Raw genomic sequence first — 27,218 nt, 5'->3', positions numbered from 1 at the left:
CGAAATGTGCTACCACTAGACAGAAGCTGTAGCCGCAGCAGGTGGAGCAGAGGGGAGTGAGAAGTGAAGCATAAACTGGCAGCCAGACGGGCCAAAACTGCAGCTGCGACTGGCGAAATCTGCAAACCAAATCCAACTTAAGTCACATCAAATTAAAATCAACAAGCGGCGCACAGAAAAACCAAGCAAGAAAAAAGAAAAACAGAAAAAAATATTAGAAGGAAGCCAACTGCAGCTTTTGGCCAAAAGAAATTACAAAAACGAAAAAGTAAAATAGGAGCAGCGCATGAAAATGAAGTGCAATAAAAGTCAAATGGCCACGTTAACAATGTGGAAAATTTTTATGGCTCTGGCGCTCGTAATGCCGGTCACATTAGCGCACCAGCATTCCATGGCCGGAGGAGCTGGCGGCGGCGGTGGTTCTTCTGGACACGGCACTGCCATGGGCATGGGCGCTGCCTCTGGACTCGGCAAAGAGGCACACGGTAAGTTTGCACGCTGCTTTGTTTGTTGTTTTCCTGATTATTTTAAATGGGCGTCCAGCGGATTGCAACGGTGCTGCAAGGAGTGCAGCGGGGCTGCCAGGCGGCGCCAATAAATAAATTTAAATATTTAACTAACTCGTATTCAGGAGTTTGCCAAAAACTTTAACACCTCGTTGCCACAGCTCCGAAATGTGGCAACTGGCAACTCGCAAACGGCAACTCACAGCTTGCAACTTGCAAGCGGAGCACGTTGTTGCTGCTCTGCGTCCTGCCATGGCACGTGTCCGGGCATTTATGATTTCATTTCGCTTTGTTTTTGAGCTTTTGAGCTGCGCCTGCTGCACTTTGTTCCACCTCATTTCCATTGCCTCAGCCCAGACACTCGCTCGCTCGGCGAAGCGATAAAGGCTCCACTTGCTAGTCTAAACTCTCCATTAACACAAAAAATTCGCTTGGAATTTAAAGAAAAAAATGACAGCAAACGAATCGTGAGACTTGAATATACTTTACACATCTTATTTACTGGTCTTGAAATGGCAACTCCTCAGCTCCATTGCTAACTAATTGAAGCTGCTTTTGGAGTTTTTAGCTTAAAAACAAGAAAGCATTTGCAAGCTCAACACAAAAATATATTGAATCACACTATTAAAAAAAAAGTTAACATTGGCATTTAGTATGGTTAAAAAAATGTTGTGAATTATTTAAGCGTTGGTCCTTGTTCTCCCTTAAAATCATTTATTTCGATTCAGACCATTTTTGAATTTAATTCTGTTTAAAGCTCGACTGTTACGGACACTTGTTTGGATTAGGGGGTTTGATCCAGTGCTTGGTTCAAAGTCGACTCGCTGCCTTGTTTAATAGTATTTAGCTGAATAAATGTAATGTACTTGCAACTAGAAACTTTTATACTAATGATATAATCATTCATAATATTTAGTGTAATATCTTGAATATCCTCTTAATTATCGGAAGTACACCATTTGATTAAAATTCTGTTTAACTAGCCTACGAGTATTTTTCCTACTTGTCGCAAATTCTGGTAATATTATGGCCCAATCGATCTCACAAAAATTATGCCCATTAAATTGATGTCTCGGCTTTAACTGCGGCTCGGTTTATGCGACTTATTGTCTTTTAGCATTTACTTAGGTTTATTTTCATCCAATCTTCCGCCTTGCCGCGAAATAAGCGTTAGGGACAAACACACACAAGATGTCAACGTAATCGCAATAAAAGTAAAATTTACCATTTTGCTTGTTGCTTGTCGTCCCGCTCTACTTTCCCTTCGCCCTCTCTCCCTCTTTCTCTCACAACCCGTTACATGTTGTGTGTATTGTATAATAATAACATAAAATAATTTATGGTACATGAAAGTCACAAAAATGCTAGTCATGCCTTTGGCCCTTCGCTGTCCCCACAGCCTCCACCCTCTCCTACATACTTGTACTCCACTCTGCAACCAGAACAGGCTCCTTTGGAGCTGTTGGCACTGGCAGCAGTTGGCAACTCGTTCCGGCCGGCTCTTTACAATTTTGTAGCATGTTTTTGGGCGCACCATACACACACACACACACATGCACAAACACACACACACTCCCACTCTTCTACAACAAGTCGTAATTTCTATGCTTGACTTCGCGTAGAATCCCACAAGAATAGAAAAAATCAAGTAGGTTCGTTGTAGTCGGGTGCATACAACTACGCAATACTCTGTTCACAGTTAAAAACCAACTTAATCAGATGAAAGTGCGTTTGTTTGATTTGTGATCACTTTAAAACTGTGAATTTTTATAGAATGTAGATCTATGTTGAAAATCTACAAAGAATATCTGTATTCGCGAGGATGGGAAATCTTATTTTTTTCACTTATATGCTCTGATTTAAAGAAAGTAGTATATATATATTATAAAAACCAATATACCCTTCGAAGAAACAGATTAAAATAAGGGAGAAAGACTTTTATTCTGTATGAAAATGAAAACAAATATATCCTTTAGTAAAGAAAACTGAGTATAATAAGGGAGAACAAATTTGACTCTGTATAAAAAGTGCACAAACCAATATTCCCCTTACAAAATAAAAAACAGAGTATAATAAGGGGGAAAACCTGGATTCTGTATAAAAATTTTAACGCACCGAATACACCCTTTAAAAAAAGCTTAGTACAGTTAAGGAGAACAACTTTTACGCTGCATATAGTTCTACACAAAACGAATGTACCCCTTAATAAATGAAGAACAGCGTATAATAAAGGACAAAAACTTGTATTCTGCATGAAATTTTTGGGCAACAAGCTGCGCTTTTCTAATGGCCGCAGCGATGCGTCCTGCGTCCTTTGTAATGGAAACTGCGTTGCGTTCGCATCCTTGTCGCCCTGGCTTCAAGGCGTTTGTGCGCTTTTGCGTTTTTGGTTCTTTTGTTTTAAAGCTTACGCTTTGAATCCTTTTGAATTTGAGGCACGCGCTGCATTTGATTTTGGCGAAATTTTGCCGCTCGACGTGAAATTCACAAATTCTGCGCTCGCCGCGCACAAAGACTCTAAAATGCAGCGCTGCAGACAAAAAGGACCTGCCTGGCGGTGTCCTTTGTGCCCGAGCACGTAAATTGTGCAGATAAGCGGCGTAATTTGCTCTTTGTCTCGACACGCCATAATAACTAAAAATTATTCAGCTCCAGGGCATGCCCGACCCGCAGATACTCCTTGATTAAGGCTATTTCACCAAATTAAATTTGTATATTAAATAAAATATATACAAACTCAAAAGTCAACAAAGTCAGTATACAGAATTTCCTATTTGCTTATAAGATTATCCTTAAAACATAAAGCAAGCATTTTTTATGCTTGTTTTCCTTTTTCTTCCACTCATAGTTAAGAAAGTTTAAGAGTTTTTCGAATCTAAGAGCTTTGGGTATGCCAGACCATCAAATACTCCTTAAAAAAAGACACACTCCAATATTTATTTTTATTTAACTTTTACTAAATGAACCTAAGTTAATTGCAACTACAACTAATAGTTAAATGCACACATTTGTCTACGCTAAACTAGTAGATGCTGCTCCTGTTTGCCAAAGGGTATTTTCAGTCGTTGAGAGTAAACAGAAAATGTTGCAGCTGCCCACAAATTTACAACGCTATAAAATTACAACTCACACCCAACAGACACTTTAATGTCTTGCAGATGTTTTTCGGCTCGGCTCGTTTTAAAATAACCCGAAAAGGGAAAACTTTTAACCCCACGCACACACACACACACACACACACACAGTCTCTCCCTCTGTCTTTCTCTCGCTGAAATTTGTAGCTTCACTCTTAATTAATTAAAGCCGCAGGTGGGCAACATGAAACACCTGCCAACCGCTTGTCAATTCATCTCAGTGGTAATTAAAAATTCAATGAAAATTCGTCACCAGACCTAACGTTAACTTATTTTATTAGCAACTCCGACAGGCATTGTCTTGGCCAGAGATTTTGTCAAAGATTTATAGTTTTAGCTCGTCAGCTGTCAAGGCAAGGCCTAAAGCTTGAGGCATTCCAAATAAATTACTTTAGCTAGGAAAATTTCAAATGTTTTGTATACGAATTGAATACTTAAATAAACCTTTTTCTAAATCCTAAGATAAGACCCAAAATGCGAATACTATATATTATAGTTACTTTGGGAATAATCGTCTGAAAATTGAGTTATTTTATGAATACATCCTTTTTGTGGCCACGTATTAAATATTTGCATAAAAATGTAATCTGTATATACTTGTTTTTTTTTTTTTTTCGGATCTTTATATGTATTTGTTTGCTAATCTCAAATGCAATTATCAAGTGCCCGAATAAGTTGTTGTCTTTGCTGTTTGTTTTATATGCTGAAAATCCGCAAAATCCACTCACGATGCGGGCCAGCACAATGGTTAAGCTGCCTCCCGCAGGAATGCACCTGTACAAACTAAACACTGGCCAACAAAAACAAGAGAAAAAGGGCAACCAGCGCACGAATAACAAACACGTGCTCATTTTTGATGACAGTTCTTTTTTGTTTCTTTTCGCTTTTTTAGTTATTCATGTTGTTTTTATACCCTGTAACCCCGTGCACTGGTTGAGCAAAGGGCTCAACAGATTTACACTTTGTGCATGCTTCCGTTTCGCTATTCCAGATTCTCTCTTCTATATTTATTACTAAAAAGTTGTAAACTTAAGTCAATTTAATTATAATGCTTTGACGAACATTTAAGTACTTCAAGAAGTCAAACTCTGATATTCTTACTTTATTCTTAAGAGCTAAAGCCAGACATATAATATATCTTATAGAAAATGGAGGAAAAGGGTCAGCAAATTCCAACAATGTACAAATTTTGGCAAAGCCGGACTTCAATTGCTATCATAACATATCACGATTTGATTTTCGATGCAGAATAATGTTATAATGAATTTTATTAGTTTTTGTTTTTTCCGCAGAGTTTTGACTGACAGCACTAATAGGCGTCTTACAGGGTATCTCCCAGTCGAGCATGCTTTTTTTTTCATATATTTTTTTTCGCATGCCACAAAGCTTGTGCGGGTAACTGCGGCGGCTTCTCCCGGAGGCGCCAGCCAACTGCTGCACTCAACATGTTGACAAGTTTTTCGGTTTGTGCAGACAAACTTAGCAAATGGCCAACTGTCAGTTGGCCACTCACTCAGTCAGTCAGTCAGTCCGTCATTCAGTCAGTCAGTCAGTCAGTTAGTCAGTCAGTTAGCTAGTCCCTTGACTCGCTGTTTACTGTTACACGTTGCATACTTTTAGGCGCACGCTTAGCTGCAATGCATTACGGCAACAGCTCGTTGCACGGGCTCGCTCAGTCGTTCTCTCTCTCTCACTCGCACTCTCTCGTTTGCTCTCTCGCCTCGAGATTTATTATGGCCTGCTTGTGCTTCATCTCTCGCTGCTGTGTTGTTGTTGTGGAGTTTGCTTCGTGTGATAAAATGCTTGACACTTTTCTAAACGGCCAAAGTTTTTGGCTGGCAAGAGATTGTCGTTTACTGCTAACACACCCGCACCCGCTCATCCAAATTTATCTGCGCACTCTGCAGCTATTTTTTAATGTGTTATAATGCTTGTCTCTCTCGCTGCCAACGACACACCCCTCCACCCACCCCCTTTTTCTGCTGCTGCTGCTCAGCGTCTTGTGTCTTTGCAGTTTGTTGACATTGTCTGGCTTACAGAGCGCATAAAGTGGAAATGATTTACGCAGTTGCCCACTTGCATGCATGTGTGCGTTTGTGTGTGTGTGTGTGTGCGTTGCTCTGTTTGGCCCAAAGTGCCAAGCATAATAAATAGCCCAGCTTTTGGCCTGGCACTTTTGTCAAATAGCTCGCAACGCACCAAAAACATGTGCAAAGTGTTTTGCTAAAAGTTACCTGTGCGCGAGAGAGAGAGGAACAGAGGCAAGAGAACTACTGCTGCTGCAGAGCTTCAGGCCAACGGGGAGTATAGCCTCCACACGTCTCATGCACAATCCCCAGCTTAACAGCGCCCAACCAGCCAGGTAACTACCTCAACCAGTTGGCCAACAACTTTTCAATCAACTTGCCTTTTGCTGCTTCTGCTGCTGCTGCGGCTGCTGTTTGCCGCCTTTGGAGCTCTCCAGTTTGTCAACCATACAATTTGCCTGACGTTTTGAAAGCAATTTTATACTCAATCTTCGACCAAGAAGCGCTCGCACAAATACTTTGAACAATTCTATTTGGGATGTCATCTAATTTATTTTGTGTGGGCAGTTCCAAAGCCAGTGCTTAATATGGAGAAAAACTATGTGAAGAAAAAGTAAGAGTAACGCAAATTATTATTTCTTTGTACTTAGAATACCTTAGGGAAAATTCAAATTATTGTTTGATACAATACAATTTTATATAGTCTATTTAAGTCCAGTTCTTAACATGAAGAAATAGAATATGTTGTTTTTTTTTTTTTGGCTTCTTATGCATACCAATAACTTGGCGTCTGACTCAAAATACTTTTACAACAAAGGCCTCAAGTCGGCTAAACCGTCAACTTCTTTAAGTAAACATGAACGAATCCAAAAATAGCCTAGAAACGTGTTCAAATTAGTGTGTTAAGAATAGATTCTGGCCTCATATTAATTATATGTATGCTGGCTTCTGAGATTTCGTCTAGACTTCTTCTACTCAACCAATTTCCTGACAAGTATGTTGCATAAGATTAATTTAGGTAATGAATCGAACTGTTCACTGATTGTTACTCAACTAAATAACATGTTATAGGCTTTCGACTGCAGCCTTTAATGGCCAATTACCATTTACGTCTGCAAGTCTTTTCAAACGGTAGTCTTTTGACTTGAGTAGTACGAGAAACCACAAATTATTAGCTTATTTATAGGCACTAATTTAAAAATGGGCCACGCCCCATCAAACTTCCAGATGGGTGCCAGCATTTGTTGTAGCTGTTGTGCGTTCTTAGCCATCGCCTTAGCCTAAATAAAAACGTAATAACAATTGAGTTACAGGAAATGTTGCGGGTCAGACGGTCAACCCTTTTGTTGATTACTCGCGATGGTGCTCTATTTTTGTTACTGTTGTTTTTTAATTAATATTTATGGCCGGTAACTGGAATGGGCCCTAAATAAATTTAAGCAGCGAGTCAATGGACTTGGCAGCGGGCAAGAGTTCCAGCGCCGAGGCTATGTCCAGTTGCCGTATGTCGTGCGGCCGAGTGATTATGTAATAATTAACTGTACATTAACTATTTGTAACCATGAAATTCTACATACACACACACACACGCGCGCACACAATAGCAGCTCACGTGGTCAAAAGCAGAGCGCAAAAAAAAGAACAAACAAATAATAAATAAATAACAAAGCAGTGGAAAAAAACTGCTACTACAAAATATTTGTGCTTAGTTGGCCAACACGATAGCTGAAAAGTAAACAAAAGCTTTGTTAATTCTCACAAAAAACGGGTCTAAAATACACTCACAAATGTGATTAAACATTATATCATAGGTAAAATAAATATTTTCAAGTCAGTTTTTTGTTTTAATTATTTTTCTAAAAAATATAAAATATTATTTAAAACAAGATATATTTAATTCAGTTAATTGCCTAAGCATAACTGAATTTACAAGTTTCGTTCAGGCTTCTAAATTATGAAAAACAAAAAATAATAATTAAATTAACAGAAACAATATTAAATTTGATTGATTTCGAGTAAATACTTAAGCCAAAATACATCAAAATTGTTCTTTAATTATTTTAATAATTTTTTATTTACTATTATATTAAAATGTTTTTTTGTAAGAAATAGATAATGAACCAATAATTACTGAAGCATTTTGGATAGTTGAACTTATATACACAATTATTGTTTATTATTATTTGTTGCCTTGATATCGTTCGACTTTTCTATATGTTAGACTAATTGGACTATTTTATATTGGGTTCTGATCAAACCCCTTGCCAGAGTCCGCTAACTTTACAGAAAGTGTATTTTAATGCTTCTAAGCAAATATTTGTGTTTAATTTGTAGCGTAATTTTTGCGTTAAATTTAACACCCAGCAAAAAAACAAATCCACTGCGTATACGTAATGGCCATCGGAATGTGCCACCGCGTGCGTGTGTGTGTGTGTTTTTATGCGTGGCAACTATAACAATAAATCTTATTTATGTGTTTTTGTGCGATTTTTATGAGTTGATATTTGATACAGGGATATTTATTTATTTTTTTGCGTAGGTTTGCCAAATAGTTTAAATAAATGGCCGCCCGCAAAAATGAAAATAATGCTATAAAATTCAAATGCAAGCGGAAGCGGAAATGCCGCAAATGCGCTAGTCACGCTTCACACTCACTCCGACTGTGTGTGTGTGTGTGAGGGGGGAGAGAGAGCTCTCTAATCTAATTTAAGCTGCCATTAGTGTTTAACACTCGGTCAGGCCCACAATTTCGGGCCAAAGTGGCGCCCAACTCCGCAACAACTTCATCAATCAAGGGCTACACAACGCATTTTGCATGCGTCGTAGCAGCTGGCCAAAAAGGAGCGGGACAGGGACTAGCAGCAGCAGGAGTAGCTGGAAAGGGAGGTGGAGGTGGATGTTATATGTGCGTGCCATCAAAACGCGCTCGCTGCGCAATTTAAGTTGAGAACTTGTACAAAACACGCGCCGCCTTTAGCGTATTTCAAAAACGAAGCGATTGCCCAAAAGTAGGCTATGAATTTCTTGCTGCGTATCCATTTGTGGGTCGTGTTGAACGTGGTCGAAAAACATTTCGGGCCAGCTGTTATTTAATGAGTTATGTAACAGATCTATCATTGTTCCGATAGAGGAACCTGAATCACGACTTAAATTAATAACATACAATTTAATTTGCTGATTATATCTGATATTCTACTTAATCAATTGTGAACTTGTTTGATTCGAGTAAAAGTGTTGAAATTGCTTGAAAATGTTAATTTCCTGCAACTTTGTGAATCCGCATTATCTGATAACTTACATTATGCCTAAACAGGAATTCATTCCAATAATTGTCCTTTGTTAAATACACATCAATTGCAAAAAACACGTGCAATGAGAATCGCCGAGAAGAGCGTAAACGCGTTATCTATTGTTTGAACGTGAGGCGGGGTTAGTGGGCGGGTGCTATGTCAGTTGCGGCACTTTTATCGATTGCCTGCGAATCGCATTTCATGTTTACAAACATTTTCAGCCTTTGTCGTAAGCCGATGCCATAGGACGCGCCCAAGTTTTGAGGGTTCGTGATTTCCATGGGCGGAGGGTGTGCGGAGGGCTCGATTTCTTATTGTTATACATTGAAGTAATTGATTTTTAAACTTGACACCTTGCGTTAAGCGGCTTAGTGATGGAAACGCGCGACCCTCGAGACCTGCTGTTCCCACCAAGCCTCCCCCCGCATTGTTAGAATTGACGCTTTTGTTATGGCTGACACACGCCTCGCCCCAGTGCCTTGCGCTGGCTTCGTGTGCGTTATTTTGTTTATTTTTTTTTTCACAAACAATACAAAGGACCATCCCCGGAATTTGTAGTTGCAGTAACGTGATATGGCTCATTAGTGGATTTAGCGGCGTGGCGAGGTGTGAGGTGATTTGTATTTGGAGAATTACGTTGGGGCTTTATTTGTATTTGATTATACAAAATGCTTTATGCCGCTGAACTAAAACCTGGACAATTTAAATGGGCATTTTCAGCTGGTCTGCAATTAGTCTAAAGTGCGCTGCTCAACACTGGCCGTTGCTGGTTGCTGGCGCAAATATGAACAGCAAAATGCTTTTAATTTATTGCGACACTAATATACATTAATGTCTTGGCCAACTTCAAAGGCGTTGCTGCGCGACTGTGGCCAGGTCAAACCGGGCCCGAACCGACTGAGACCCCAGACTCAACCAGACAATTAAAAGTCCATGGCCCAGAGAAATGTTAATGACATTTCGCACCAGGCAACCAACGCCGGACAACTCCAAAAGGAGTCGTCGGATATTTGTGGACACAGCGGGCGGATGGGCGCGCGGATTCTTGCAGCGCAAGTCGCGGCAGTCTGCACAAATTTGAAAGTACCGTAATTTGCATATTTTAAGTTGACTTTTATTGCATTAAAAATGGCAGTGGCTTTGCCATTTTGGCCGCAGCTGTAAAGCTGCCATTGCCCCTAACCCGAAGCCCCCTCAAACAAAACAAAAAAAGGCTAAGGCGTTGCCAAATGCCGCCACTTTAACTGTGGTTGGCATTTTATGTGACTATCAATGAATAAATCGAAAATCAGATTAATAATCTCACAACTCTCTCTCTGTCAGGATAAATTCTTAATAATTTAACAAACTTTGTTGAAAATCTGTAGAAAGATTTTGTTTGAAGAACATTCGAAAAAGAAAATCATAGTTAATTTCATTTTTCATAACATTTCTATATTTTTGAGTACTTAAAATATTAAAAATAAATAAAAATAGAATATAAATATACAATATAATGATGAATATAATTGACATAAAATAGAATTAAAAGACATTCATCTAAAATAATTATAATATCATTTTTTTTAACTCAAGTATCTATATTTTATTCAGGTCTGCTAAAATTAAAAAGAAAATCATTTATATATACAGGAACTTTCTCTCTAAAAAGTTCCCAATAGAATTTATTAAAAACATATATTGAGGATTATCAGAGAAAAGTTCCCAACACACAGGGAAAAGTTTCAAACAAATATATAGCTTTGGGTATTACCCAAAGTAATATATACCCTGTATTAGATTACTATGTATATAAATTGGAATTTTTAGTTATATTTTCAAAGCTCCTTCGAACGATGCCTTAAAACTCTTAAAAGAAAGTTGGATTTGAAACTTTTATTTAAGTGCCAACTATTTTACCCTATATTTTGCACCACTGTGCATTATTTTGGGCGGCAACTGCTGTCGTCTGACTTGTCTGTGGCTCTTTGCTTTGGCCGCATGTAAAACTAGTAGAAGACAGATTACAAAAATACAATTAAAATGTTTTAGTGAAAATTAACTGCAGTTTAAATAAAATGCTACGGTTAGGTGGGGAAGAGCATGACAGAACCCCCTAAAGTGTTACCACAGCACATTCTCTCTGCTTTCACTCACTTTGACCTCCCCCTTTTCGCCCAAGAGCACTTGATGGCGACGTTGCTGCTTGTTTTCTTTAGTTGGTTTTAGTGGTTTAGGGCTTAACGTTAAGTATACGCACGGTGTGCGCAGGCAAGTTTGGGGCGGTGCGAAATGCAGTCAAAGCTGTTTGCTTAAGGTGTGGCTTGATGTGGATTTTGCAATTTGTTAGACTTCTTCATGGTGCTCCTCTTCTTCTTTTACTGCTTGGACGCTGTCGCCAACATCATCATCATTATTATCATTATCATTATCAACAATATCAAGAGCAGCTGCTTGTCTACTTTGTGGCTGTTCTCGTTGTTGTTGTTCTCGTTGTTGTTGTTCTTGTTTGCGGCTGGCCTAGAAACTTAATTGAAAAAGATACGCACACACACTCACACACATGCAGGCTTGCTTCAAAAAAAGGTTTAATTTAAATAAACTACGAGCACCAGCAGACTGTATTAGCCAGCTAAATGGGTACGCTTCGAGCGGTTTGTGACTTAGAGGTGTGGATCTTCTAGTGTCTCTTACCTTGGTCATTTGCTTCTGGTAAGGGTCTTCTGCTCGACTGAACCGCACAGCTCAACGTCTACATGACATTGAGTTGATACAAAGCTTAGATATGCTTGTTGTATATGCTCGAAAGAAATTCAAATTCAATTGATGGTGCGCATATTATTCTTACATTATAGAATGGATTGTTTATGTTCCTCTGTTTCTCTGGTCTAAGCTGCCATCACAACATTGTGTTTTCTAGTTTTAGATAGAGCTCAGCGTGATTGAAGCTCGATGTTGATCAATACCAGGGACACGAAAAGTCCACAACAGGTGAACGCATATTACAAATTTGTTGTCTCTGCCACTGAGACTCTTTATCTATAAAGACAGACAGACTGTTGCTATGGAGAGGTGATGATGCCTAAGGATATGGTTTTTGTCTTTTTTTACTACTTCTACAGCTTTGTGTACCCAATTTCAAAAGGTACAGCATATAATTAGCGGAACTTATCACTAGGCAGCCCTTTTTTCTGGCATTCAGTTAAGAATGTATCGTTTTTATACTCTCAGAACGAACCAAGCTCTACTCTTGTTGTGTATTTGAATTGGTCATACTAGCCCAAATATAATTAATTTAAATCTTAAGACATGTATTTTAAGCAGCTTATAGAAGACAATTCATTCAGTTAAAAGAGAACTTGTTGCCAGGTTAAAAAGATATGTACAGTTGCGAGCAGAACAAAATAATAGTTATGTGTTCATCTATTAATTTCTTATAAATATATTATTGCCTGTGACGTGTTCATTGGTGTCTTAATCTAGCAAATGTAATATAATATTGCGAGGGCTTTGCTATTTGCTTTTCCTGCTGCTGTGAATATATATAGAAAAATGTTCTCAAAACCGCTCTCTAACGCTGTGGTCGCCTAATGAAGCTCAGCTCTTTGATCTATTGCGGCTACTGGCCACAGATATATATAAATATATAAATATTAAATTATACAAATGCCAATGCCCTTGGCTGCCCAATTGGGCACCCTCACTATAAATAGCCGAAACAAAAAATGGTTGCCTGCTTTTCGGGGCAGCCGTAAAACCAAATGCGACTGATGAAACTTTAAACCCAAAAGCAAAGGCAAGCCCTAAGTCAGCGCCAACATTAAGTTTATATACATTTTTAATAAAGTTTGAAGTTAGAAAGTGTTATTTTTAGACAGACATCGACGAAGATGTGGACGAGGACGATGACGCAACAGCAGCAGCAGCAGATAAAATATGACATTTATAGCGCCCGAATACGTAAAAGTTGAACGCACCCGTAGAGAAGCAGCCACAGGGGCAGCAGCACTTTGAATTTTATGTAGCTTATATAAGGACTGCGCCAGGGTAGCAACTCACAAAGTGGGTGGTGCGACTGCAAGTGTAACTACAGAGCAAGTCACAGTCCCAACCCCAGCCCCAGCCCCGGCCCCAGGCGTAGTCCTCGTCTCAGCGGGTGCAAACGCAACTGGCGGCTATTTTGATTGCGGTTTCTATTGAGCTATGGAGGGGGGGAGATACATTAAATTGGCAGCTGGCGGCAGCCCGCTGAAGTTACGGTCTGCGTTTAATGCAAGTTTCTTGCACTCAGGGTTTTAGTAAGTACGTGAAATAATATTAAAATGATAAAGTATATGCGAGGTAAACACACGCTGGCTTCTATATATACCGGGGAAATAGCTTGACAAGCATATTGAATATAGGTCAGCCTTCAACCCAAATCTTAACAGCACAATTTCTTTTCACTCTTAATGCCGATAGTGACATCTTATATATATATATGCATTTTTAACGAATCATTTTTACATTGTCTTGAGTAGCAGATCCTAGCGAGCTTAATTTGACCACGATAACCTTGCTTTTCGAGGAGAGATTAAAAAATAGAAACTTTAAAGAGCGTTTTTGATCTTCCAGCTTATATACAAACTTTCGCAATATTGTATATTTTTAAATACAATATGTATAATATCAATATATTTATAATTCGAATAATAGTTTCCCATTCTCACATAATTTCCCGTAGCACAAATTATAAAAATACTGTATCTAGCTATATCTCTCTTTTCTCGAGATCAAAACCTGTTTATCCAATTAAAATATAATAATATCCCTAAAGCAAAGTATATTCTAATCAATACAAATTTTGTACTCACACATTCACCAACAACAAGGTTGAACACATATGCAAAAATGATGTGAAAACCATTTCATATAGTCTAACCAGGATTTACATTTATGAATAAGCTTTGGCTTCCTTCTGCATATGATATCAAGGACAACTCATTTATCCTAACACGAATCGCAGGCTGAACATTTACCAAGTTTTATTAAATTTTTGCCGCCTTGTTGCCATAAAGCACTTGGCAAATGTAAATTACACATGAGCAAGCAGCATAAAAGCTGGAATAATATTTGAAATACACACACATATACACAAATACACACGCGCATACACTCACACGCACATACACAAAGGACATTTATGGCAACACCTTCTAATCAAGCAAAGAGCTTAAAATAAAGTAAAGCAAAGAATGAAATAAAAGATATTATGAAATTTCAAACACACCCTACACATACGACGCACACAAAGCCTCTGTGTGCGTGTGTGTGTGGGTGTGTGCTGTTGTGTGGGTGTGTATGTATGGTGCGAGCACAAACACACATGTTCGCCAGTCAGCTAAACAAGGAAGACAGTCGCCCCTTTTTGGGTAGGGGTACTCAAAGACAAAAAAAAAGTATTACACACATAACTGTCAACCAGGCTGGGGGTTGTCTAACAGTCCCTAACAAACCACCCAGCGCCAACCCAGTTTTGTGCGTGTTTGTTAATGAAATGTTTGCATTTCGCATTTAGTTACGCTACGTTAGACACTTTTGCTTATTAGTGTGAAGCGCAGCTTAAACGTTGAAAGCAAGCAAAAGACAAAGAGAGAGCTAGACAGATAGACAGACAGGGAGACAAGGAGACATGGAGAAAGGGAGTCTCTCTCTCCCTCTCGACAGACGCGCACAAAAAAGCAGCGCCTAGACAAGGCAAGGACAGCTAGAAATCCAAGATAGCGACAACAAAAATGTCCTCCTTATTATTACAAGCCAAACCAAAGAATTGTTGCTGTGCATCATTCGACCCCCCCTGCCTTCCTGCCACATGCCCGTCGGGCGTCCCCTGCCTGACGGCAGTTAAGGTTCAAGGTTACGAACGTGGCTGCCTTCAATTTCGGTTGAATTTGAGTTTAGGGTCCTACATATATGCAACATAGACTGCCTCGCTTCCACATTACGCCCTCTCTTTCGCTCTCTCCCTCTCTCTCTTTCGCACTCAGCTGGCAAGTTTTTCGGGCAATTAAAAAATTAAATTGTGCATATGTCACGTAGGAATCGGGTATCCTTTTAAGGCAGGCTAAACGGCTCCAGCACGACTTCTTGCCTTTTTAAGTTTAATTGGATTTTGAGCGCAGCGCTGCGAGACGAGCCCCAACAACAATAATGTTTAATTAAGTGTACACACACACACACACACACACACACACACAGATGTACACACGGAGCGCACTAAATAGTAGAAAATAGGATTTCATATGCCCAATTTGAGCCTTGGCTACATATATTTATGATGACTTTTAGACTGAGTGTAATAAAGAAAGGAATTTTAAGCTTCCAAGGTAAGTTGCATTTGCAATTAGTTTTACATCAGAACTTAAACGAGAAAGAAGAGCTTTCTTCGAAACGCCGAAGATTTAATACCCTTGCGTCTGCAAAACGAACCTTTTCATATTGTTCTTAATGTTTTACACGTATTTACGAAGCACAGGGAAAATAGTGAAAGCCAAAAAGTTGTTGATACAAGAACGACATTATCGAACGATCGTTTCTGTGGCAGCTATATGATATAGTGGCCCGATCCAGTTCCAAAATAAGTACTGAGTCCAATAGAAAGAGGGAGGAAAAGTGAGAGACTAGTTCGCATAGAGACAGACAAACGGACAGATGGACATGTCTATATCAACTCGGCTGTTGATACTGATGTCTGCTTCTATCACACATTTCGAGACAAAATTATAATACCCTTTGCAAAGGTATAAAAATATTTGATCCCATTTATACCATTTTTTTATTTGTAGTTTTTGTTTGAAAACATAGTTTTAATACTTTTGCTTCCTTTGGAAAGTAAAAATAATAAAATTTCCCTTATATTCAACTTTATTTGCCACTATTGTTTAGGCATATATTACAGAGCAAGTCAGTCAGGACAAACTCTTTTATAGATAGATGTTGAGCTCTGACCAACTCTTGGCTTGACCCAAGTTTAACTTTTGCAATTGTTGTGGCTACTTTTGGGTTGAATATTCTTTCTTTTGAATATATAATATACTCTAAGCTAGTATTTGCATGCGTTCAGCTATGATATTTGATATGCTCAAAGTGCCAAATGGCAAATTCCCAAAATTGTTCAGCACTCCGCAACAATGCGACACACTAGTATAATAACATTTCAGGCCGCATAGGAAAATGCCACAAAAGTGTTTGCATAGCGTCAAAGCAAAATATTTTATCGACACGCACATTGAGGCACAGTCCCCATACCCCTTCCTCTATTCCTTCTTATCTTGACTTGATTCGCATGTTAACAGCAAGCAGTTGGAACAAGAAAATACAATATATATATATATTTGGCTGTATGTATACATATATATATATATATATATGTGGCAGACTGTATATGCATATTGTGTTTTATCTTTAGATTTAACCTTTGTGCGACAAAAGCTTTTAATATGCAAATGACTAAATGAGCAGTCCTGTCGAGCTGTTTAAGGACCTCCACCTGCCCTCTCTATCAAGGTTGTTGGTTTGGTATGCGAAATGTGCCTCGGTCAATTGGTACATTTGCACATTTCATTAACGCGGCCAGTTGAACATAACCTCCCCTCTCCCCACTTAGCCCCCCTCCCCAAGGACCATACCCTCTCTCTCTCTCTCTCTCTTTCAGTCCACTAAACTCTTAACTAGCTGACGCAGCGGGAAAAGTCCTTGCTTTGATGTTGTTGCTTTAACTTTAGCAATGGACTATATGGAAATGCCTTGTGTGTGCGTGTGTGTGTGTGCTTGCTCGCTTCCACACTTCAACACACTTATTCATGCACATTTGCATATCATTATGTGTATTTGGGCCAAGCCAAAGGCAGCAGCAGCAGCCCCAGACTAGCACGCCTACATTCCCAGCTCATATAGTTAACCCAGTAGCTCTCTCTCTCTCTCTCTCTGCCTCGCTCGATCTCACTACTTCATTCGCTCATAACGCCTAGATTTAAGATTATGAGCTGGCTGAGTTTTGTGGCTCGCCGCTAAAACATGTTCGGTATGTCAGTTAGTAAATCTGTGTGTTGGCCAACTTGGCAGTCACGGGGCGCAAAGGTGTTGGTGTTATTAACTTGACATTCCAGCAGGTGACGAGTCAGTTGACTTTGGGTGACTTAAGGACTTGACTGCCTGTGACGAACTGTTGTTATTAAGATTAAATATATATCAAATGTTTTCATTTAATTCATATCGTATATATTCATATACTTTTGTACTTCTTGCAATGAGAACAACTAAAATGAAGTCCTAATAAACTCACTCAATATGATTTATATATATAACATATATATATACAGGCGTGGTGTTCTATGTTGTTTTTGGTCATCTTAATTTATATTTTTTTGTTGTTACTTTTCTTGGTGCCTTTCGTTTGGTATTAAAAATAAATATTATTATTGAGATAATCTTTATCAACTTTAAAGTTGGTGCTATAATTATACATAATATTTGTACCATCACTTTTAATAACAATATTCTAAATACTGAATTTTTGCTGCCTTAATAATTTAAAATATTGTCTTGCTAGAACTCAAATATTTCTGCATCGCAACAATATTACAAATTTTTTTTAGATTTAAAGCTTTTGGTTGGCATACTAATCAGAACGCGGCGCTATTTCATTGCTGATGTGCCACATTTGCCACAATTGTTGTCAGCTGAAGCTATTTCAATGCCACACACACTCCAAACACACGCGCACACACACGTACACACAGGCACACACATGCACACTCACGCGCACAGAATTTGTACGACTGAGCCGACTTAAAAGGCCGCAACAATCGGTGGCAGCTGCTGCCAGTCGAGGATGCTTAGCTCAGCATAACACAGCGAATTGCTATTGCCAACGCAATATAGAATCGAGCATATATATATTTATATATACTGATATATATATACATAGATGTACATTGTGTACACACATAAAGTTCAATAGCGACACCTATGTGGCTGCTCTTTGCCCCTTCAGTTGCTGCTCCGCTCGCAGCTGTAAGCGTTGATATGATGAGCGATTTTAACACTTGTGCGATGACATTTTTAAAGCAGAATGTTGCAATATTCAACCTACTTTCATAGGGTCAACAACAACAGCATAGAACAGAACAACAACCATAATAAAAAAGAGCAACCACCGTCAATGTGTAGTTATGACATTTGCCCGTTGCGGCTTACTTGGCAACTTGGTGGCAACAGTAAAATGAAATGGAATAGCGCTTGAATGGGGAAGGGGAAAAGAAAGTGAGTTGGGTTAAGGCCAAGTCAGTTTTTATGCCAGCTGTGGCATACACTTTTCTAAATTATATATTTGTCTAATCACACAGTAAACCTTGCCAAAGAAATGCTCACAAAACTAGTGAATAATAGAATAGAGGCCAGTTAAAGTTGTTTTCTTTCTATATTTTTTTGTTTTTTTTGTCAAGTTTAATTTATGAAAATATGTGTAAAGACTTAACCATCAAATCACTTACTACTTTTAACTTAACTTTTGTAACTTTTATTTATCAGTTATCTAGCATTGATATTCGTTGCAACACTAAGTTAGGGTATTTCAAATAATAATCAAATAAAAGTGCTTATATTTCATTGTTATGTGTTGACGTTTCTGTAATTATTGTTGTTGTTGCTGCTGCCTGGCGCTTAGCCAGAAGCTGAATAACCAACTGCCAATGACATTTGACACACAAACACACACACACACACACGCACACACACTTGTGTCTGTGTGTTGTGTACACTCACTCACATAAGTATATATACATTGATAAGCGCGTGTTTACATTTACACTGGGGAACCACCGAAAACGAGGCATATGAAATGTTATTTATGTACAAAAAAGTACGAAAAAACTGTAGAGATAACAAGTTATATTATTTCGCTGTTGTTGTTGTTATTTGATTTTTTCTGCTCCTGTTGTCAATCCTTGGGGACGCAGGGCGTTTGGCTTGTTGAAATTTCATGCGCGCTGATTTGCAGCGCGTTGAAACGAATGGAACACACGGCGCATGGCTCGTGCACACACAACGGGGCGTATGCTTCATATTTACCGCGCCGCACACAATCATTTTTAATTTATTTGCAAGCCCCACAACTGGGCGTGGAATCCTTTTAAAATCTGCCACGCACAACAAACGAAATGTAATTTAAATTTAATTAGCTCAGCACGAAGCGAACTCTACAAAAGTGGGCCTTGTGGGGGGAATAGTTGCCAGTGCAATATTTCTTACAGAAAAAAAAAAATAATAATAATAACCAAACCGCAGCGACGACTTTTCCTGCCGCAGCACAAGAAATAATTACAATACTATATATTTATCAGCGGGTTGTGCGTAAAGTTTCATTTATGCCCAGAGTTCGAGAGGGATGGCACACAGCGGCGTTATGAGAATATAGTATATATAAATATATGTGGCTATGTATATATATGTATATATAATATATAAATATATATCTGTCGTGCACTGTCATAGATGCTGGACTCTTTTGCAGCGTAATTGGATCAGCATTAGCTGAGCTGGCGCAGGCAACTTCCTCAGCAGGCGTATAAAAAAGCAGGAAATCATATAGTCAAGAGGTCACGACACTAATACGACCAACTAGCCGGCTTAGTGCAATACACACACACACACACTTACACACACTCACTCACATACAGCGTAAGCAAGACAAAGCGAGAGCGAGCATAAAATAGTGTGAGTGAGATGCACAGACAGAGTCCATAAAGCGGCATACATATGAGACAGCGGCTAACGAGGTCAATTGTAAGTTATTTCCTCCACAACAAACAAAAGCAGAAAGAGAAGCAGCAGCAACAACAACAAAAGAAACAGTAGAGAAAAAAAATGGAAGACAAGTATATAGAAATTTGTTAAGCACACCAGGAAATAGCCAACATGAATATGATTATGGCTAAAGAGCGTAAAAGGTTGTTATGCCAGGAAGCTGGCCAAGAAGGAGTATATAACTTACTGCAGCATAGTATACAATATATCATGTTGTGTCCAACGGACCTTGCAATTCATTCTAATAACAGCATTAGGTAAAGTTTTTAAATAAGTAAAAGGCTGATTGTTATGCAGGGGCACAAGGCTGGAAATTTAATTATTAAATATGACTATCAAAATAATTATTAATTATTAGAAGTGATGCAAAGATATGATGGGTAAATCTGAACTATTAAAGTATCTAAATTCAATGACTCGGCTTTTGATGCTGATCTGGAATATATATAGTTTATGGGAACGGATATATCTCCTTCAACGAGTTGCACAGTATAAAAGACTAAGACTCTAATAATTTCCATCCTAGATCTTGAAATAGCTTAGTCTTATCCAGACTAAAATCATTTTCCTTACAAATATTTCGTCTAGATTGAATCTATTTAGTAAACTATAAACTCCTTTTGGACTTTAAAAGAAATGTTTTTGTACTTTTCACTGGGTGTCTTGCTCCATTTTTGATGATCAATGATTTTCTTAGATTTACAAAAACTATTAACAAAATTAAAATATATATTTCGACATGATTTAAGACCAACTAATGGCAACAGCTCTGTGCTCATTGGACTTGAGATTGTCTTCCACATTGATAACTTATTCATTTGAATGCAGTTCGATTTATTTGGCGTAGAATATGGATAGATACCCATTGTATATCATTAAAAATCCAGCTGCCTTATAACATTTGCAGGTCACAAATATGATATGCATGCTAGATTCAATTTATGCACAATATTTTACACTTTTTCATGTCCAACGAGACTCATTTAAAATGCCATCAAGCAAAATGCATTTTAAATATCAGCACAGAAACAATACATAAACGAAGAGAAATGGAAAGAGAAATGGGCAAAAATAGTTAAAAAGTGAAATTGTGTCACCTAATTTTACAACAGCTCCCAGCCACGCATCATCGCACACATACACATACAGACACTCACATACACACAGACACGCGCAAACAATTACGCATACGCCAGGTAAGCCGGCGTATTGTAGATAGATATAGAAAAATGTGCGCTAAGCACCGAGAACAACAAAAACAACTGAGCTGCAATTTCTATGAATTTTTATTTTTTTAGTTTTTGTTCACACCTAAAGCGAATTTTAGTCACTCCCTTCCTCTTTTTTCTATCTGCTCTGCCCCGCCCTTTTCTATGCATAGCTCTCGTTTTATGTGCGCGCAGACAGCGAGACAATTGTATGCATATTTCATAATTCATAAGTTTTTGGGATCAAAAAATATGAATATTCAGCAAATGACAGTGCACAAAAGAAGGAATGAAATGCGAGAGAAGAACAAAAAATGTAGGCGAAATCGTGACGTGACGCTTACCTCGCCTGCCCACGTCCAAGCTCGTGGATTTGTGAGTTTACAGACTACCCAGCTTTAATGTCACCCAATTCTCGTAGCATTCTCTCTTTCGCTGTGGCCCAAATTCTCATATGTGCAGCTGTCGTCGCATCCATTCCAAACTATATATATACATATATATATATATATATATATATATAGCAAAAAAGAAGAAAAACTTGTCCCTTATGTCATGTTATTTGATTTGATTCTTTAAAGTTTCGATTGCATAAATTTGGGTCAATGTATGTGATGTTTTATTGTGTTCAGTTGTTTCCCCTTGTTCTGTTATTGTTCCACAGTAGTTTTGGGCTCAGCTACTTCTTGTACCCTTTTGTCTCCCGACGACAAACAAACGACAGGCAACAATGCAGAGACAAAAGCACAACACAGATCCGCATTTGGGGACCTGAAGGACATACGTGCTTTGTATGACTCAATAGTGTGCCTCACACACACGCACACACAGAGACACGCGCGCGCAAAATACCCAAAAACTTTTATTTTATGCAAAATAGTTATGTATTTTTCGATGCTCTATCTACAATTGTTGTAGTTGTTCTTGTTGCTGTTGTAGTTGCACGTTTTAACTTTTTTTTTAAGGTTTTTTGAGCGTTTGCCTCGTATTGATTTTTGCATTTTTAGGTCGCACAAAAGTTGTAGGAGTAAGGTGGCGTAGGGTGTTTCGGCGAGAAGGAGGCTGTACAGTAGCTGGGAATTGGTAAAGCTCACAACACACTTACACACCCGCACACACACACACATACACACACACATTTAATGAATACGTTTGGTGGCCAGATTTATGGGCAAAGACTTAAACGTGGCTTTAACACGTTGCGCCAAACAAAATGCAATTTTATTCGTGAGTTTTACTGCTTAGCGAATCGAAGTCGATCAAATATAAATTTACCAGCCGAAAACTTGCACATTTATTGCATTCGAATCTCTAACAAGGCTGAAACCTCCAGCATACAAATTGGGGAAAATCTTAGCTAAAGATCGCAGCTGTCTAAGTCTAAGCACGAGCCAATGAATTATTATGAATTTATTAACATTCTTTGAGGGATTTTATTGATATTTGAAATATTATATGCATACAAACATGGACGTAAATATAATTATAATATAACTTTTATAAGGCTCTATCCAAAACAAAATCAACATTCTTAGAGTCTTCCTAGTTAAAAAATCAAATTTTAAATCTTATGTAGCGAATCATTTCGTGGTACTCATTCAAGCTATCAGAAACCTTTCTCACATTTAATATCAGACTTTGGCAAACAACATTTTAGTTAACGACATTTGGGCTGTTCGCACTGAAATATTCTTTTTAGTTGCCCGAACTTACAAATATCCCTTTGCTTACAATGTTCAGCAAATTAGGTATGCTGCTGTGCGCAGGGAATGGGAGCTGTCAGCTTATTATGCTGTCATTTAAAACCAATTCAATATTCGCAACGCATTTTGCTCGAAACATGGTCAACACCTCTGAACTTTCTGACTGTTTTGCATAAAATTGAAGCTGCAGCTGTAAGCCAACAGCAGCAGAAGCAGCAGCAGCAGCAACTTTTATATAGCCTTGCCACAAAAGTTCAGTGGGTCAGTTCAGGGGTTGCTGGCGGCAGTGGGTTTTTGTTGTGCACAGATTTGGAATTTTTGTTACTTTATTATAAAAGTGGGCTTATTTGTCTGCTAGCCGGCTCGTTGACTTGTCCTGCTGCTGCCTGCTCTACTGCTTTACAGTGTCCTGCCATCCTTGCAGTTGCAGTTGCTGCATTTTAATCTTATTGTATGTAAGCTAAACTCAAGTTTATCCCCTGCTTTGTCAGTTTCTTGTTTTCTGCTTATTGATTGTTATCTCATCTCTTAGGTCCTCTTTTAGGTCCTGCTGGTCCTGTTGCAAGTCCTGCAGCAGGCAAGCACAAATAAAAATCATTGTTGAGCTCTTTGACATTTGGCTTCTGCTGCTTGTTGATGCCCTGAAGCGATACATATGCAAATTGGGATTACATTTTCGTATCAACTCGATGTAATATGGGTTACGGAGTTGTGCTTTCTATTGTATAAGATATATATATAAGGTTTTAATTCTTGCAAACTTTTTTTTATTTCTCCAACAAGATTTCCTTACTTATTTTAAATATATTTTTATTTTAAAATTAACTTATATAGATGTTTTCCTAAGATGCCCAGCAACTATTTTTGTATAGGGCATTCAGTAGTCGTTAAGTTTTCCTATTACATTGCAATTTTTTCTTAATAGCATTTTGTTGCTATCAGAATTTGCATTTGGACCCAGCCGCATGACTTTTATCCATTTCTGTTTTACTCTCAGTGGTTCCCTCTCTCTTTATCCATCTGTCTCTCTCTATCTGACAATTTAATCGAATTTGATTATTCTTGTGGGCATTATGTGATTTTGAAACATTTAAACAAGCAACAATTTTGCATCAACTGCCTTCTATTTTCAGTTGTTATCCTTTTAGCAGATTTTTTTCCTGCCCTTTTTTTTTTTATTTTGTGGTTATTTTGCTGCTTGTTGCCACATCAAATTTGATTTTAATTCAGTTTTTGTGTTTTAATATTTCAAACAAATTTCATTTCAGTGGCATTTCGGCCCGAGCCAATTGTTCGTTCTTTTTTTTTTGCCAAATTGAAATTTGATCAAATTTAAAATGAAATGCAATAAACATGAACTTGTTGTGAATTTGCAATGTTCTTTTTGCGGCTTGCGCCCAAAAAACTTTAATTCAATTCTTCACATAGTGGGTAATGGGTGAAAGACGAAAAGGATAAATTGAATTTTTACTGCTACGATTATGGTTTTTAATCTTGTAAAATAAAATATTTCTTTACGTACATTTTAACGTTAGTTGAAAGTAACAAATTTAATTATACGAGTATTCATGAGCGTTCTTTGAACGCGCCTTAGAGTTTTCTAATTGAAAAAAACCCTCAACATAATTTTCACTTTTTTTTTAATTTTTATTTTGGCGAATAAAGGCAGCTGTGCACTTGATTTAACAGCTCGCTTGATGTTTAATTTGGTAACATTTTTCGTTTTACCAGCTCATAACACTTTTTTTCCAATGAGTTTCATAAATTTCTTGGTTTTAAGTTAAATCAATCCTATGTAAGCATTTTTAGCTGCTTTCATTGCGACATTTGTCTAAAGAAATAGAAAACTTCACCTGCATTAATTTAACGGTAAATTTTCACATTTTTAGTATATTACTGTCAAAAGTAAATATTAGTATTTTTTTTTTATTAAAAACACGTTTATATTTACACAATCAGGAACCACCGTTGCACCATGCAGCAACTGTAACGGGCTGTGAAAACCACAGCACACACACACACAAAGTCACACAGACGCAAGCATACATACACACACGCCACGCACACCACACACACGCATACTTACAATATGCGATCATTTCAGCCGGTTGACTTAATGTGGCTTGCACTCCACTGAGTCTCTCCCTCTCTCTCCCACTCCCTCTTGCCACCCACTGGCACGCTGTGCTGTGATTTTTATAATGCAACCACAAAAGCCGCTCAAAAAGTCAACATATGATGCGACGTTTGCTCAAAAAGCGACTCATTAAGGAAATAAATAAGTAGAGAATAAAATGAGCAAATGCACAAGGCGAATCTTAAATACACTCACTTCAAATATATTTATATATTATATATTTTATATATATATATTATATATTAGAAATGGGTATAAGGGTATATTATATTTTTGCGAAAGCCAAATGTATGTAACAGGCAGAAGGAAGCAACTCCGACCCCATAGAGTATATATATTCTTGATCAGCATAAATAGCTGAGTCGATCTAGCCATGTCCGTCTATCTGTCCGTCCGTCCGTCCGTCAGTCCGTCCGTCCGTCCGTCCGTCCGTCCGTCCGTCCGTCCGTCCGTCCGTAGATGCTCCTAGCTCCCGCGCAGATCGAGTTTGTTTCCGATAATCGATAACTTACTTCGTTTCCAAGCAATCGATAAAAATCGATATCGATATCCTGTTTTTTGGGCAATTTTGGTAAATAATAAGAACTAGTGTCACCAAACTTGACATATAGCTTCTAAATTAGAATATATACATGATATAGGATTTTTCTTCACGGTTTTCCCTCTTGATTAATCTGGCATTCAAATCTGAACACCGATTTTTTAGTCGAAATTCATGTCCAAATCTTACCCTAAGATTCGTATATAGACATGGGTCAAAAATGACCACCCCCATAACTCGGTCAAATATCATCCGATTTTCACGAAGTTTGGATTTTTCTTCATGGTTTTCCCTCTAGATTAATCTGGCATTCCAATCTGAACACCGATTTTTTAGTCGAAATTTATGTCCAAATCTTACCCCAAGATTCGTATATAGACATCGGTCAAAAATGACCACCCCCATATCTCGGCCAAATCTCATCCGATTTCTACGAAGTTTAGCTTTTTCTTAATGGTTTTCCCTCTAGATTAATCTGGCATTCCAATCTGAACACCGATTTTTTAGTCGAAATTTATGTCCAAATCTTTCCCCAAGATTCGTATATAGACATGGGTCAAAAATGACCACCCCCATAACTCGGTCAAATCTCATCCGATTTCCACGAAGTTTGGAGTTTTCTTCATGGTTTTCCCTCTTGATTAATCTGGCATTCCAATCTGAACACCGATTTTTTAGTCGAAATTGATGTCCAAATCTTACCCCAAGATTCGTATGTAGACATGGGTCAAAAATTACCACACCTATATCTCGGCCAAATCTCATCCGATTTCTACGAAGTTTAGCTTTTTCTTAATGGTTTTCCCTCTAGATTAATGTAGCATTTAAATCTCGACACCGATTTTTTAGTCGAAATTCATGTCCAAATCTTACTCCAGGATTTCTATATAGACATGGGTCAAAAATGACCACCCCCATAACTCGGTCAAATCTCATCCGATTTCCACGAAGTTTGGCTTTTTCTTCATGGTTTTCCCTCTAGATTAATCTGGCATTCCAATCTGAACACCGATTTTTTAGTCGAAATTGATGTCCAAGTCTTACCCCAAGATTCGTATGGAGACATGGGTCAAAAATTACCACCCCCATATCTCTGCCAAATCTCATCCGATTTTCACGAAGTTATGCTTTTTCTTCATGGTTTTCGCTCTAAATTAATGTGGCATTTAAATCTCGACACCGATTTTTTGGTCGAAATTCATGTCCAAACCTTACCCCAAGATTCGTATATAGACATGGGTCAAAAATGACCACCCCCATAACTCGGTCAAATCTCATCCGATTTCCACGAAGTTTGGAGTTTTCTTCATGGTTTTCCCTCTTGATTAATCTGGCATTCCAATCTGAACACCGATTTTTTAGTCGAAATTGATGTCCAAATCTTACCCCAAGATTCGTATGTAGACATGGGTCAAAAATTACCACACCTATATCTCGGCCAAATCTCATCCGATTTCTACGAAGTTTGGCTTTTTCTTAATGGTTTTTTCTCTAGATTAATCTGGCATTTAAATCTCGACACCGATTTTTTGGTCGAAGTTTGGAGTTTTCTTCATGGTTTTCCCTCTTGATTAATCTGGCATTCCAATCTGAACACCGATTTTTTGGTCGAAATTCATGTCCAAATCTTACCCCAAGATTTGTATATAGACATGGGTCAAAAATGACCACCCCCATAACTCGGCCAAATCTCATCCGATTTCCACGAAGTTTGGCTTTTTCTTCATGGTTTTCCCTTTAGATTAATGTGGCATTTAAATCTCGACACCGATTTTTTGGTCGAAATTCATGTCCAAGCCTTACCCCAAGATTCGTATATAGACATCGGTCAAAAATGACCACCCCCAT

At 38.2% G+C, this 27,218-nt stretch overlaps 1 protein-coding gene across 5 annotated transcripts in view; it reads left to right on the top strand.

Moving 5' to 3' along the window:
- The first annotated feature begins 205 nt into the window (after nt 1–205).
- LOC115758498 (nephrin) overlaps nt 206–27,218 on the top strand; it is an 80,380-nt gene continuing 53,367 nt past the window's right edge. For all 5 annotated transcript variants that reach the window (XR_004017425.1, XR_004017426.1, XR_004017427.1 and 2 more), the window contains exon 1: nt 206–485. Coding sequence is in view for 2 of the 5 variants with exons in the window: in XM_030699182.1 (XP_030555042.1) it covers nt 287–485 (199 nt within the window). In the remaining 3 variants the exon portion in view is untranslated. The remainder of the gene's footprint in view (nt 486–27,218) is intronic.

This window comes from Drosophila novamexicana, unplaced genomic scaffold (assembly GCF_003285875.2).
Source record: "Drosophila novamexicana strain 15010-1031.04,08,12 unplaced genomic scaffold, DnovRS2.1 tig00000193-arrow-pilon, whole genome shotgun sequence".
NCBI lineage: Eukaryota > Metazoa > Arthropoda > Insecta > Diptera > Drosophilidae > Drosophila > Drosophila novamexicana.
This window is presented reverse-complemented; position numbering and strand designations above follow the sequence as displayed.